The sequence below is a fragment of the Aphis gossypii genome, chromosome X (assembly GCF_020184175.1).
Source record: "Aphis gossypii isolate Hap1 chromosome X, ASM2018417v2, whole genome shotgun sequence".
Classification (NCBI taxonomy): Eukaryota; Metazoa; Arthropoda; class Insecta; order Hemiptera; family Aphididae; genus Aphis; species Aphis gossypii.
Window position 1 is genome coordinate 28646666 of NC_065533.1, and position 13242 is coordinate 28659907.

Below are 13242 nucleotides of genomic sequence, written 5' to 3' on the forward strand. Positions count from 1 at the left end.
CAAAAGCTTGTTATTTGTTAAAAGGTATTGGAATTTATAAAATTGAAATTATTTAACTTAAGCTTGATGATTGTTGGAAACACAATAGGTAAATGTTTTTCTATCGGGTTTCAATTACTTTGGTAGTATAATTTTTGGGTTTAATCAAGAGCGGTAAAGAGTGGTATTCGATTATACCCATGGCCGAAAATAGTGGAACTATTATTGTTGTTTTTTTTTTTTTTTTAATTTAAGTTATCGGGTGCAATTTTTAAATACATTCACATATTAAAAGAATTTTGTGTATATTTTGAAAATATTTATAATAGTATAGTTATAATGTGGAACAAATTATTTTGTATGTCGGTTGTTTTGTACTATAGTTAAACATGTAACAACAGTCACGTAATTTTTAAAAATAAGTCATGTGAAAGAAGTTAAAGTAGTCAAGTTAGTGTGTTCTTTTAGTATACCTATTATTTATTTTGTGATTTGAGTGTGTATAGTTTATTAGTTTGGTAAGTTACTTAGACTATACTAATGTTCAGTATGATTTATTTAAGACGGTTATGTTAGAATCACTCACAATAAATTATCGTTATTTTTTATTAACTTATATTATGAAATACTATAAATATAATGAAAATATGAGAAAGTCATATTACCAACTAAGATGATATGACTCGTAGGTTGCCACTTCTATCGGAAGAAAACTCCAAGACTTAATAATAACACTAGCCAAGTGTTATTCGGTTGTGGTTCAAACATAAACTGGTGCTAATAATTTTGTTTTATAAGAATAACAATGTTATATGGACGTGGATCGGATTACTTGTATGTGATATTTTTGAGTTGATTAGTTAATTACAAAATTTTGACTGATTTACGTATATAATAAAAATATATACATTTCAGTGTATATTTAATTTTCGAAACTAATAGTCTAGGTTATTTTTGCCACTTTTGTTTATGTTTTCCTTAATAATTTAATGGAAAATTAAAATAGTATACACTTGTTTTTCATTAGTTATTTATAATGTTATTGAAACGAAACCTAACCTATCGAAATTTAATATTCTAAGGTTATGTTTATAAAAAAAAAAATAGTAAAGTTACTTATTGCTAAAAATTAATTATTTTTGAAATCAAACTTAATAAAATAAGTTAAAAAATGGTTAAATTTAACACCAGTCTCCTGTCTAAACTATTTTTTATATTAATATAATATGATTCTTAAATAAAATAATATTCAAATAAGGAAAAACAATTTTAAAACTGTCTTAAAATGTTCTAATTTAAAACACGCGATTCCATTTGATAGAACCAAAATTATTTCAAAAACAATCACTATTTATGATATGTTTAAAATAGATTTTAAATAATGATTATCAAATTCATGCTCTTAAAAATTTGTAAGTTTTAATGGAATATTCATAACATTTTGCTGAATGAAGAATAATATTTTAAACTCAGATTGTAGGTAATTAAAATCATTTTTCAAAATAACTTTTGTCGAGAAAATCATGTCATTTAATAAACATTCATCGTTATGAGTGAAGAACTATATTGTTCAAAACAAGCTAAACTAGTTTACAAAGCCATAACTGTTTCACACTTACGTATCATGCTATGTATTGCAACATAAGATTTGTATACTCAATAACTTTAAATGCATTATAAAATTTGTTAATTGTTCTGATATTACCTATGCTTAGAACCATGAATCAAAAATCATAATAATCTTCTTAAATTGAGATTAATGTACGTATTGGTAAATAAGTATTTTATAAACAAAAAATATAATACAATATTATGTATGTACATTTCAAAGTCATTTAAGGCTACAATACAAATCATATGCGGACATCAAAGTACCTCCTAATGCTGACGAATTGAAAACGGCATTTAAAAAAAAACGTCGATTTACATGCACGTATGAAATACATCTAGTAAAAGCCACACAAAACGTTTAAGGCAAATAGTGACTAATAGTGACAATAATGTTTAACAACCTTGCCCATATGGGTGCACGGAGTCGTTTTTGTCGGATAACTGGTGAAGTAATTGCTGCGGCCGATGAAGTTGACGGTACTGGTGATTTTGAAATTTCCTCCATTTCCTCTTGACTATTTTTCAAATCGCAATTACTGATGGTTGCGATAATAAACAAAAATAACAAACACACAAAAATAGTACATTCATGATAATATTATTAGATTTTATTCAGAACTATATAATAAGATCGTGTAATTTCGGAAGAGCGATTTCAATTATGATTAGCAAATATTTTGTTTCAAATAGAATGTGGAAATAAATTGCTTAAGGTCAGGTATAATCTTTTATTCTATACATTTCTAAAAAAAAAAAAAATAATTATTTTTGTTTTGTTAATTTTCAATTACCTAAAGATCAGTAAATTCAGTATTATATAATATATAATATTATAATATATGCGATTACTCTTCGTTTGTTTGTATATTTTAATTTCCTTGATTATACTTTAAAACTTTTTTATTTGTATTAAATTAAATTAAATGTTCACAATGAAGTATTAATTGTAATGAACTATGTACTTTTTTTCACAGTGAATTTTATAGTACTAAATACAAAAAAAAAAATAATTGAGTGACTATATTTCAACATGGACTCAATAGTTTGACGTACCGTTTATATATTCTGTAAAACATTAAAAATTGTTTTATTTCAAGTAATTAAACATTGAATATTTAGTTTCATAATAATATTATTATTATACTTTATTTTTATTTTCTATTACCTAGTTATTATTCGTACAAGTTTAAATTATACATTATTTCATTTTTGTTGGTTTGAATATAATTTATTGATTTTTATAACAACCGAGTTAATAAATTGAAAAGATTAGTCATTTAATTTGTACATCCGATATCCATGTATTAAATTTAAATGACATTTCTGTATTTTTTTAAATCTAAATTTTCTTATAACAAATATTAACGATGCTGATATTTATTAATGGTATTAAGGAAGACTTAAAATAAGGATAGGTTAAGATTTACGACCAAACATGGGCTGTTGAACAATCTTGAAATGTACGGATATGATACAAAATCGGCATATTTGGGTGAAGTAGTCTATGGAAATGTAATAATGACAACGTTGAAAAAGTCTGTGAATAATACTATTTACACGCACTAAGGACGTTGATATAATCAGGTTTTTCGGACAGATCACACGTGCGACAACTACTTAGTGTAATGTTTAGTAATGGGATGCGTTCAATTTTCGTTACCAAACAACACGTTGAAATATATATTATGTAATAATAATAATAATAATGATAATAATAATGTTTTTAGTCTCGACTGCATTTGAAAATAAAAGATTTGTTATTGACACTTAACGTCTAACAATTTTGTTATTTTCGTTCATTAATTACTATTTGATTGCGGTGTTAAAGTATGATAATTCATTATTTGGTTGTGCTGTGAAATATAAATTATCGTATAAAAACCTCATTTGAGTTTAGTAATGCATATTTAAAAAACTATTTGGCAGTCTACAATATCAGGGACTGAATAAAATAATTTTTTTTATTAATTGTTGACAATGACAAACAGTTACACTCGGGTGTAGCCAAAAATTTAAAGACGCCATTATAAAAAATGGAGTTAAGAGACGAAACAAACAACAATAATAGTGACTAAAATAATGAGTGAGCATTTTAGAATTCTTGTCAGGCGATTCGAGAACGGAAGCAATATTCAGAAACATAGAGCAGGATATAAAATTAGATGGATGAAAATTACTAAAATAATAAAAAAATATTTAATTAGATTGCCCGTATACATCTCTAAATTGTCTACAGAAATAAATGGTCACTATTGTAATGCACACCATTTTAATTATTCATCTAACCATAATATCTTTTAGCTTAAGAAAATGATTAAACAAATTTATACATAAACAAATTTACGATTATTATTACAGCATTTATAACAAGTTGTTATTATAATAAAAATAGTATTAGATTAATTTAAAAACTACAAAACTAAAATTTAATATAATCACAATTATTGATAATATTTTAAAATTAGAATTATTTATTGGAAATTATGTAAACATTAAAACTAAACGTTATTATGTTAAATTAGACAGAAAATTATCGTGTAAAAATAAATATTAAACATTAATTGAAAATTATTGAAATATCGTTTTCGTTTTAAAAAATTAGGTTTATTCTAGTGGAAGGATCAGATAATTATTTAATTTATTTGTTAATAACTTATGAAATATTATGTCGTAGAATAAAAACTAAAATATTTATGTACATATTATATTATATAGATCATATTTATAAATATTTTCAACTAATACTGATCAAAGTATAATTTAAATTTTAAACCAATAAAATGACCTAAAAGACAATATTACGTAAATTATTTTAAAGTTTTAATGGTTAAAAGAATTGTTGAATCTACTAAAGTTGATAAATTAAAAAATAAGAAAATATGACGAATACAATTTTATTATTAAAACAAATGTTTTACCTTTATTTTGAAATGAAAATTATTGTTTACAATAATCAGTTTATTTAAGTTATTTCATTGAATGTTTTAAAGTTAATCGAAATTTAAGTGATATGAATTTGAGTGAAAAAAAAACGTTTGGAAATTTAAGTGAGTTGTGGTGTGAAAAAAGTAAGAGAATAGACAAATTTAGATAAAGTTTTCAAGTACATATTTTATATGAAGGTTCTTACTTATTTTTTTGATCCTTAAAAATAAATCATTTAACACGGATAAAAATATATTTTAAAAAAGAGATAGGATTTATTTATAATATTATTAAAATGGGATATCAAAAGAAAATCATCTAATAAAAGTGTCGTTTTGTCGGCAGGTTTATAGAAGATTACAACAGAACAATGATTAAATTATAAAAAATTATATTTCACATGTTTAAATTTGAAATTTAATAGAATCATAAGAACTGTAGGTACTTCTGAACACTGAAACAGTTCAAAATGAAGGAAACGACGAGGTTTTTAAAAAGATCTTCGGTATAAAAATGAGAAATAATATGCCTTTTCTATATAATATTACAATTTTTTAATGTGAAAACGAATTAACGATAATATTTTAGTTTTATTATTTATATATTATTTAGTTGTCGTTTTGATTAATCAATAAATAATTTTGTATTGTTTCGAAATGAATACGGCGCACTGGATATGTAATATTGCTACACGCATGTCGTGCGTACTGAATATTGACGTAATATTATTGTAAAACGTAAATAACTATCACCTAACCTAATCTGAGAAGTTTTAACAGTTTTTAAGTGATTTGATAATATTTTAAATGAAATTTAACTTTATCAGTTTAGAAAATTCATCTCAAAAAGTATTCGAGTTAACATTAAGTTATTTCAAGTTATAAATGATTTTAACTTACTAGTTTAAGTTAATTTTAAAATGTATTTAAGTGTATTAAAAAAAGAACAAATTATTTATTAACTAAATGTATAGGAAGTACCAAATGATTACGTTAAAAAGCCTTTTAGAATCTATGTACAGTGAACAATTTATTGATTTTGTAATGATGTATGTAGGATGTAGGTACAGAGCAATTTTTTTTTTATAAAATAATACTAAATATTTCAAAATCTATTAATGTTTTTGAAAATATTTTTTATTTATAATTTTTAGTTAAAATAAAACAATATTATAATTAAAAATAAGATTTTTACTTTTTTGAATGACAATATATATTTTTAGTTTAATAACTTGAAGCAGAATATTTTTTGGAGTATTTCGATACATAAAAATCGGAAAAGGAGTTAATGAGTTGTAAGTATTTAAATGTTATATAAGCGGAGTGGAGATGTATCGCAATATCTCATAAAATATTAGCCAACTGTTTTACGTACCTAAGTTTTAAATACTTATAAGTTATAACTCATAAACTACTCGTCCAAATTTTAATTGTTGTAAGCTGTCATTCAAAAAAGAAAAACAACTTTTGAAACTGTAATGACATAAATATTAAAATAATGTTGTGTTTTGTTTTAACTGGAAATTAAGTAAAACATTTTTATTTTTTTTTCATAAAAGTTATTAGAGTTTGAAATAATGAGTATTGTTCAATAAATGAATCACTCAGTATACAATGAATTCATTTAAAAATTTGAAGGCGGCAACAGATATAAAATAAGGTATAGTTTTTCTTTCAAAATGGCAAAATTAAAAATTCCCAGTATTCTTCAAAATAATAAAAAATTTAACTAAAAAGTAGAAAAGAAGATAGTTGAAGTTTTTAGTAAATGCTAATATGCTTTTTTTTCTATTCTTGATAAAATTTTAAAGGTTCTTAACAACTTTGAAATTTTAAATGTTTTTTTTTGTTTCTTTAAACGTCGATAATTTTTTTTTTTACTGGATAAAAAAAACTTTAATACATAAAACAAGATCCCATTAAGTTTTTCTTATAGATATATAAAAGTAATTAAAATATATAGAAGATTTATAAATATTATGAGTTAATTAAAATCATAATAATTTGCAAATTAATTTATAGTTAAAAATTTATAAAATATGGAATTTTTATAATTAAGGATTAAAAATTTAAAATAATGTTCCTTATAAATATTTTATACTAAAACCAAAAGTCTAAAAAGTACATAAGTATATTTTTTTATAGATATTTTAATTTCAAATTTGGATGAAGTTGCATGATATTTAAATTATTTATGAATAACGATATTTATAATTTTGTTTTAATTTGAAAATATTATTTAAGGAGACATGTAACTTTTATATACTCGTATTTTTATATTTTATAAACATAATTATATTATCAAATGCAATGTTTTTTACAAAAAAAAAAAAAAATAATTAAACCTACTGTATTACTAATAGTAAAATAAACTACTTCACCTAATAGTAATATATAAAAAAAAAATTACATAACATGAAGTATATTATTGGTATAGGCTGATAACCTTCTCCGTTCAGAATCGTTTTACTCACACTATAAAATATTATGCTAAATTCTAATTTAACATACCCATTACAATGACCCAATCAACATCTACCATATATCAGGGCGGTACTCACTTGCATATATTTTTAAAATAAAAAACCATAGAATCATAAATTGCTTTAGTAGGAAGTTTTTTTTTATCATAAATGGTCATTATAGTTAACTAATTAAAAAAAACCTAATTTCTCATTGCTTATTATTAAGCTATAAAATAATCAACTATTTTGCAATTAGTTTAAAACATCAGGGTGAATAATTAAAAAAGTCACTTAAAACTTATAGCTAAACTGGATTAATACTTTTCTAAAAATGTGTACTTAGTAACTACATTTTATTTATATTTTAAAATAACTCTAATTTAACTTGGTTAAATTTAATTAGAATGAATTATTTATTTTGTTTAAAAAATAATTATTTTGTATCAAGCTTTGAATTGCATATTAGTAGTTATGACACTATGTTTTATCTACAATGTTTGCGGCATAAGATTTGTATATTATATTGAAAATATAATAAAAAATTCAATTATTGTATATCATATTGAAAATTGAAATTGCTCCTTACGATCGGTAAATTGGCTACTGCGCTAAGCTAAAATGGAACATGCGAAAAGCATAGGATCGCTGCACTATTAGTCCATAAAAATGACATTCACGTAAACAGTTATCTGTTGCCTACTCATCAAAACCACATTTTTAAAAAGTTTTTATCTTAAATATTATACGCTGCTCAAAATAAGCAACGTAGTCGGTGGCGACCAATTTTCGTCAGTGATTATCAGACAACACCCATTTGTCTATCCTAAGTCAACCATCTGTAAGCCGACAGTGTATAGTGACCACGTCCTTGTGAAGTAGTCTGCTGCTAAATACGTTTCTTATTTGGAACAGAGTGTAGCTAATAGATCTAATATAAACTATGCATGTTAGATGATAATTATTATTTGTGTAGAAGAATTGACTGGAAATTGTTTTAGAATATCAGCAAGACTAGTAAAAAAAAATAAATTATTCTATAAATAAATGATGAAAATAATTGATAATTGATAATGAGTAAAATTTAGAAAAGAGTTTATAGATACACATCCATAAAATATTATATCATAAGCATAATTATAAATTATGTGTTTTAGAAGATAATGCACTTGATTAAACTAATAAATTAATTACTAATTGAATAAATAAATATTAAAATATTATTTTAACGGAAATGTAGATATATTATGTATTTGTATATACACAAAACGTGTGTATTTTATTTTATAAATATGGCTTGTGATAAATGTGATAAATGTATACTTTTATCCTTTTTGAAATATTGTTTTATATTTTATAAATTGTATTTTGGATTAATATTTTAGCATATGTGTATGCTTATGCGATTTTATATTGCTCAAAAAATTTTCAAGATAAATTGCCATATTATGAATTTTTGTTATTTCACCATGCACAATATTTTGTTTAGTCTGTGATGCATTTTATGAGATGTATTATTTGATCATAAAAATATTTGGTTTATTTAATGTGGTTTTGATGTGTAGCAATGGTTAAATGTCATAAACGACGTGCGTAAATTGTTAATATGGTACGTCGTACAACTGTCTAACCGTTAGCATCTTGATGAACTAAAAAAAAGAAACAAGTACAACTGAAAAACGGCAAAAAAAGCTTATGTGAATATTAAACGAAACTTTTCTAATTTTTATAATAAAAATGATTTGATAAATTCAATGATGGTGCATAACTTATATTGAGCTTACCATCGATTTGATTATCATATTTTGTTCTCCTACACAAACATGCACATGCAGATTAAAAAAGTGTTAATTTTCGTGGCCGACTTTACATCACACATATATGCATAAATATTAAGCTCTTACATTTGTTCTTCGTCCATAAATGCTGATTCCAATACTTTAGCAGCGAAAAATAAATTTTTGTGCAACACTTCGGCCGATATCTCTCCTTTTCTCAAGTGGCGCAATAGACAACGCAATCTAAAATTTGAATACAGTAGTGTTTAAATTAAGTATTAACACAAATATAGTGACACAACTTATGCAAGGTTACAAGTATTTAAAAAAAAAAATTTTAATTATTTCAGTTTTTTTATTTTAAGATATTTTATATTTTGTTAGTTTAATGTTTAGGTTAATTAAATCATGATATCCACACTTAATATAATGTAATATTTTATAAAATATCAAAATACAATTTTTATTCTCGTAATTAGATAGATGCTCATGAATTATTAATCAAAAATTATTTCACATAGTTGAAAAATATACATTTTGATAGCAAAGAAGAACTTATATAGGTTTATTATAAATATTCGTATATAATGTATTCAAAAATATATCTCCACTCTTTGTGGTATTTTGGTTAGAGTTAAAAGTAGATTTTACCCATAGACCGTAGTTAATGGTCAGTTTATAGTTTGAAGTGTTCTTTGTGTAGGCGAAGGTTAGATTAGGGAATGAAAAGGTCTTTTTCTCGTTTATTTTCAGTTAGAAATCACGTTAATGGATGTTAGTGATGGATAGAAAGTTTTACAGTAATAATAAAATAAATAAATAAAAAAATAAAAAATATATATAATTTTAAATAATATTGAAAAAATATATATTTTATTTTACACGTACATATTATTATATGTAATTTAATCAAATACAATATCATAATTCAGAAAACAAGAAATAAGAATACTTAAAAATATCTTTAAAACTATAAATATGCCAATGTCAAGAAGTACATAATATGATATTTTATAGAATAACAGAACACTTAAATATTGGACCACTTGAAATGTGTTTTAAAAATCAAGCCAGATAATGAAGTTTAAACAAAATTTTGTTTTTTTAAAGTGCATCTAAGAGCCTGGATATCATGGTTTTCATGTCTATAAATAATTTCTTTAATATCAAAAAGATCTTTAAGTATGAAAGTATTAATAATAATTAATTTATTTTTTACTCTAGTAAGAATATATTGTATCTTATATTTTATACTAAAAATTTTTCCATAACGTTGAAATAAAAATAATTCCTGAATTTCGTGAACACGTCATACAAATAAAATAATAATAATTACTAATTAGCAACTAGATTCGTCGATTTCTGTAAAAAATAATTATAATATGGCAAGTATGGTTAAAGATTCATGTGTGTATACAAATTGATTATTTTAGAGACAAATACTATTTTTTTTTTAAATTAAGTATTTATGTTTTTGAAAATATTTTATCTTACATAATTTTAAGTAAAAAACAGTATATTAGTGACTATTTTTAAAAGTTATAATGTCCTTAGTTTCTCACTTTATTAAATGACTCAATTAAACATTTTTTTCTAAATAATTATTTAGTGTAATGGTTTTAAATCATGTAAAAAAAATATCTGAGAAAATAAAAAGTTATAGATATATTATTATACATTAGGTATTTATAATACATATCTATTAGCATTATGGTACTATTCTGTCTATATGTCTAGTTAAAATAAGCTGCAATAGTAAATTAATTCATATAATACTTATTTATAATAGTTGTAATAAATTAATAATATAACATAAACTAATTATTTTTTTTTTGTATACTTTTTTTAAAATTTTAAATATTGCTCTTTGATTTTAATATAATATTTAAACACTGAACACAATTTTACAGAACACTATATTGTACACGACTTCACAGCACAAGAATTAATAGTAACTCATAATACTATGTTTCGTGTGGTTTTAACAATGTAATTATACAATATCTTAAAATTACAAATAAAATACTTAACAATATCTTTTAAGTTTAAACCGATTTACTTATTATTAAATTTATGAGTACTCAAATTAATTTCATAAGCCTGTAAGCCATAATTATTTCGTAGATTACATAATCTTACACGCCGATAATTACAGATAATATTGAGAGCTTAATATACAGACAAGTGGTTTTGGAATTTTGAAATACAAACAGAACAATTGTTTCTTATTTATTATGTAGTAAGCAACACCAGTAAATACATAATACGCTGATAGTAAGTATTGTAACTCTTCAAAGCTGCCAATTTCATCAAATGGAAATATATTAAAATTTTTTTTTTATTATACAATTAAAGTTATAATGATTAATTTACTACTACAAAGTGCCTTCTGGTTCAGTAATTTATTACCTCGTCCTTGCAAAATATTATTTTAACGATATGTCTAAAACGCAAGGAAATGTAACAAATAGATAAATTAATAATAAAATCCTCAATTGATGATTACCTGAGTGCTGCCTTATCGACAGCTTCTGATGAATCGAATGATGGCATTCCTTCGAGACTGAGATCTACTTCGTCTAACATTGATTCATTTTCTCTGGACAAGGCCATACTATATTCTTCCGAATAAGTGCTTTTTTTCTGGCTACTTCGGCGGACAATTGTCAATGCACCTTGTCCTGTAAATTTATAAATACACATATATGAGGTTTTTTAAATTTGTAATATAATATTATAATATATAAAAAAATAAAATAAATAAACAGGAAACTCGTTCAATTATATATAGAAGGTTTCGAGTACACGTCGCCATTAGTAAGTCATTTCATAAGTTCCAATGACGGGTATGTTTGATTTTAAATTATTACGCAAAACTATTCTGAGTGGAGACATTTCGTTTACAAACATTTTGAAAAAAATTAATAGGAAATTCATATTAGGTAAATGTTCAATTGCTAGTTTTATAATTGATTATTTTATGAATTTTATATTACAAAATATTTTTAAATTTACATATGTTTTTTTTTTTTTTTTTTTAAAGCATTTGTTTAAAATAAACAAATCAATATAATATATTATATATATTTTTTATCATAAAACCTCTATTAGCACAACGTCTGCATTTTATATACATTTATAAATTAAAATATTAGTAGATTTGGAATTTTTTGTTTTTATTGACCTAATATAAGAAATGTAATATTAATTTTAGTTTAATAATGTAGTTGTATGTACAAAATATGATTTTAAAATCAAAATGAACTTATATATTTTTTGGAATATTTCTTTTTTTCGCAGTTACGCTTATATTATACTTGTAGAATATTATGTTGTTTAATGGCGGAACACATATGTGCGTTGTATTCACTGTATAATTATTTTCTTCAGTAAATTATTGGAACAAATAAATAATGCATTTTTAATCAAAAAAGTAATTACATATTATAAACAGTTCATATAATTTTCAAAACAATATTTTTGTTTTTTAGCAACGATCTTTTTGGATAAGAATAATTTATTACTGTACCTATTGATTTTATCAAAATGTGTGTATTATTATAGTTTCTGAAAAATCAATCTGTGCAGTTAATTAACACAATATTTCTTAATAATTATTATTAATTATTTCAGTTAACTAAATGACCGTTCGTTTGTTGTTACACATCAAAAGAGTTTGCACATCAATCGTTATATCATGCTCAGATTTAGACGATTTAGTAAAATGTGTTACAAGTTTCTGATGTTTTGAATATAATATCAAAAAAGCAATACATTTGAATTAGCTTTGAAACTAATATTGAAAACTCTGAAAGTTGTATTACTTCATTGTCAGTTATTTAGGACAAAGCACTTCCTAGAGAGAATAGTTTTATTACTTTTATCTAAAATTTTATGGAATATAACTATACTTAAATAGTTAAATGGGATTTAAAACACATGAAATGACGGATCTATTGTGAGCATAAATTATTTTAAATTATTCTTAGATAATGTGCTCAAAGTGTCTACAATTTTATTGTACTCAGCTATTTGAAAAGTTTTTTTTATCAAATTTTTATTATAAGTGAATTTAAATCCATTCTATATAAATATCTAATATAGGTAATACTCATTTAATACTCATCTATTTGATTAAAATCGTTACTTTGAACAATACCTAATTTATTCATGCTAAATCGTATTGAACTATTTATAAGTCTATTAATGTTTATAATCAGCAATGAAAAATTAAATTCTAATACTTTTTATTAGTAAAATATAAAATCACTACTTAAAATGTACCAAGTTAACAAAATTCGAGTGGTTTTGTTATGATTTTAATTGTACGCATTATATGTTGTTCGTAAAAATCAAGACTTCTATAAAACCAATACACTATAATTTTTGGAAAATTCTTAAGTTTGAGTTTTGCATATTTTTATCCTAATTTTGAGTATAAGCATTAAATTCAATAACTCTCTCACTCGCGAATATACTAGTAATTCG

The 13242-nt window shown here is 23.1% G+C and overlaps 1 protein-coding gene across 3 annotated transcripts in view; it reads right to left on the minus strand.

The window, feature by feature from the left end:
* Nucleotides 1–13242, minus strand: part of LOC114133059 (dual specificity calcium/calmodulin-dependent 3',5'-cyclic nucleotide phosphodiesterase 1C-like) — a 169319-nt gene that overhangs the window by 34868 nt on the left and 121209 nt on the right. For 2 of the 3 annotated variants that reach the window (XM_027998679.2, XM_027998678.2), the window contains 3 exons: nucleotides 11261–11435; nucleotides 8881–8997; nucleotides 1992–2126 (listed from right to left, as the gene is read on the minus strand). In XM_027998679.2, the coding sequence (XP_027854480.2) occupies nucleotides 1992–2126; nucleotides 8881–8997; nucleotides 11261–11435 (427 nt within the window). The remainder of the gene's footprint in view (nucleotides 1–1991; nucleotides 2127–8880; nucleotides 8998–11260; nucleotides 11436–13242) is intronic. The other variant, XM_027998680.2, reaches the window with a different exon arrangement.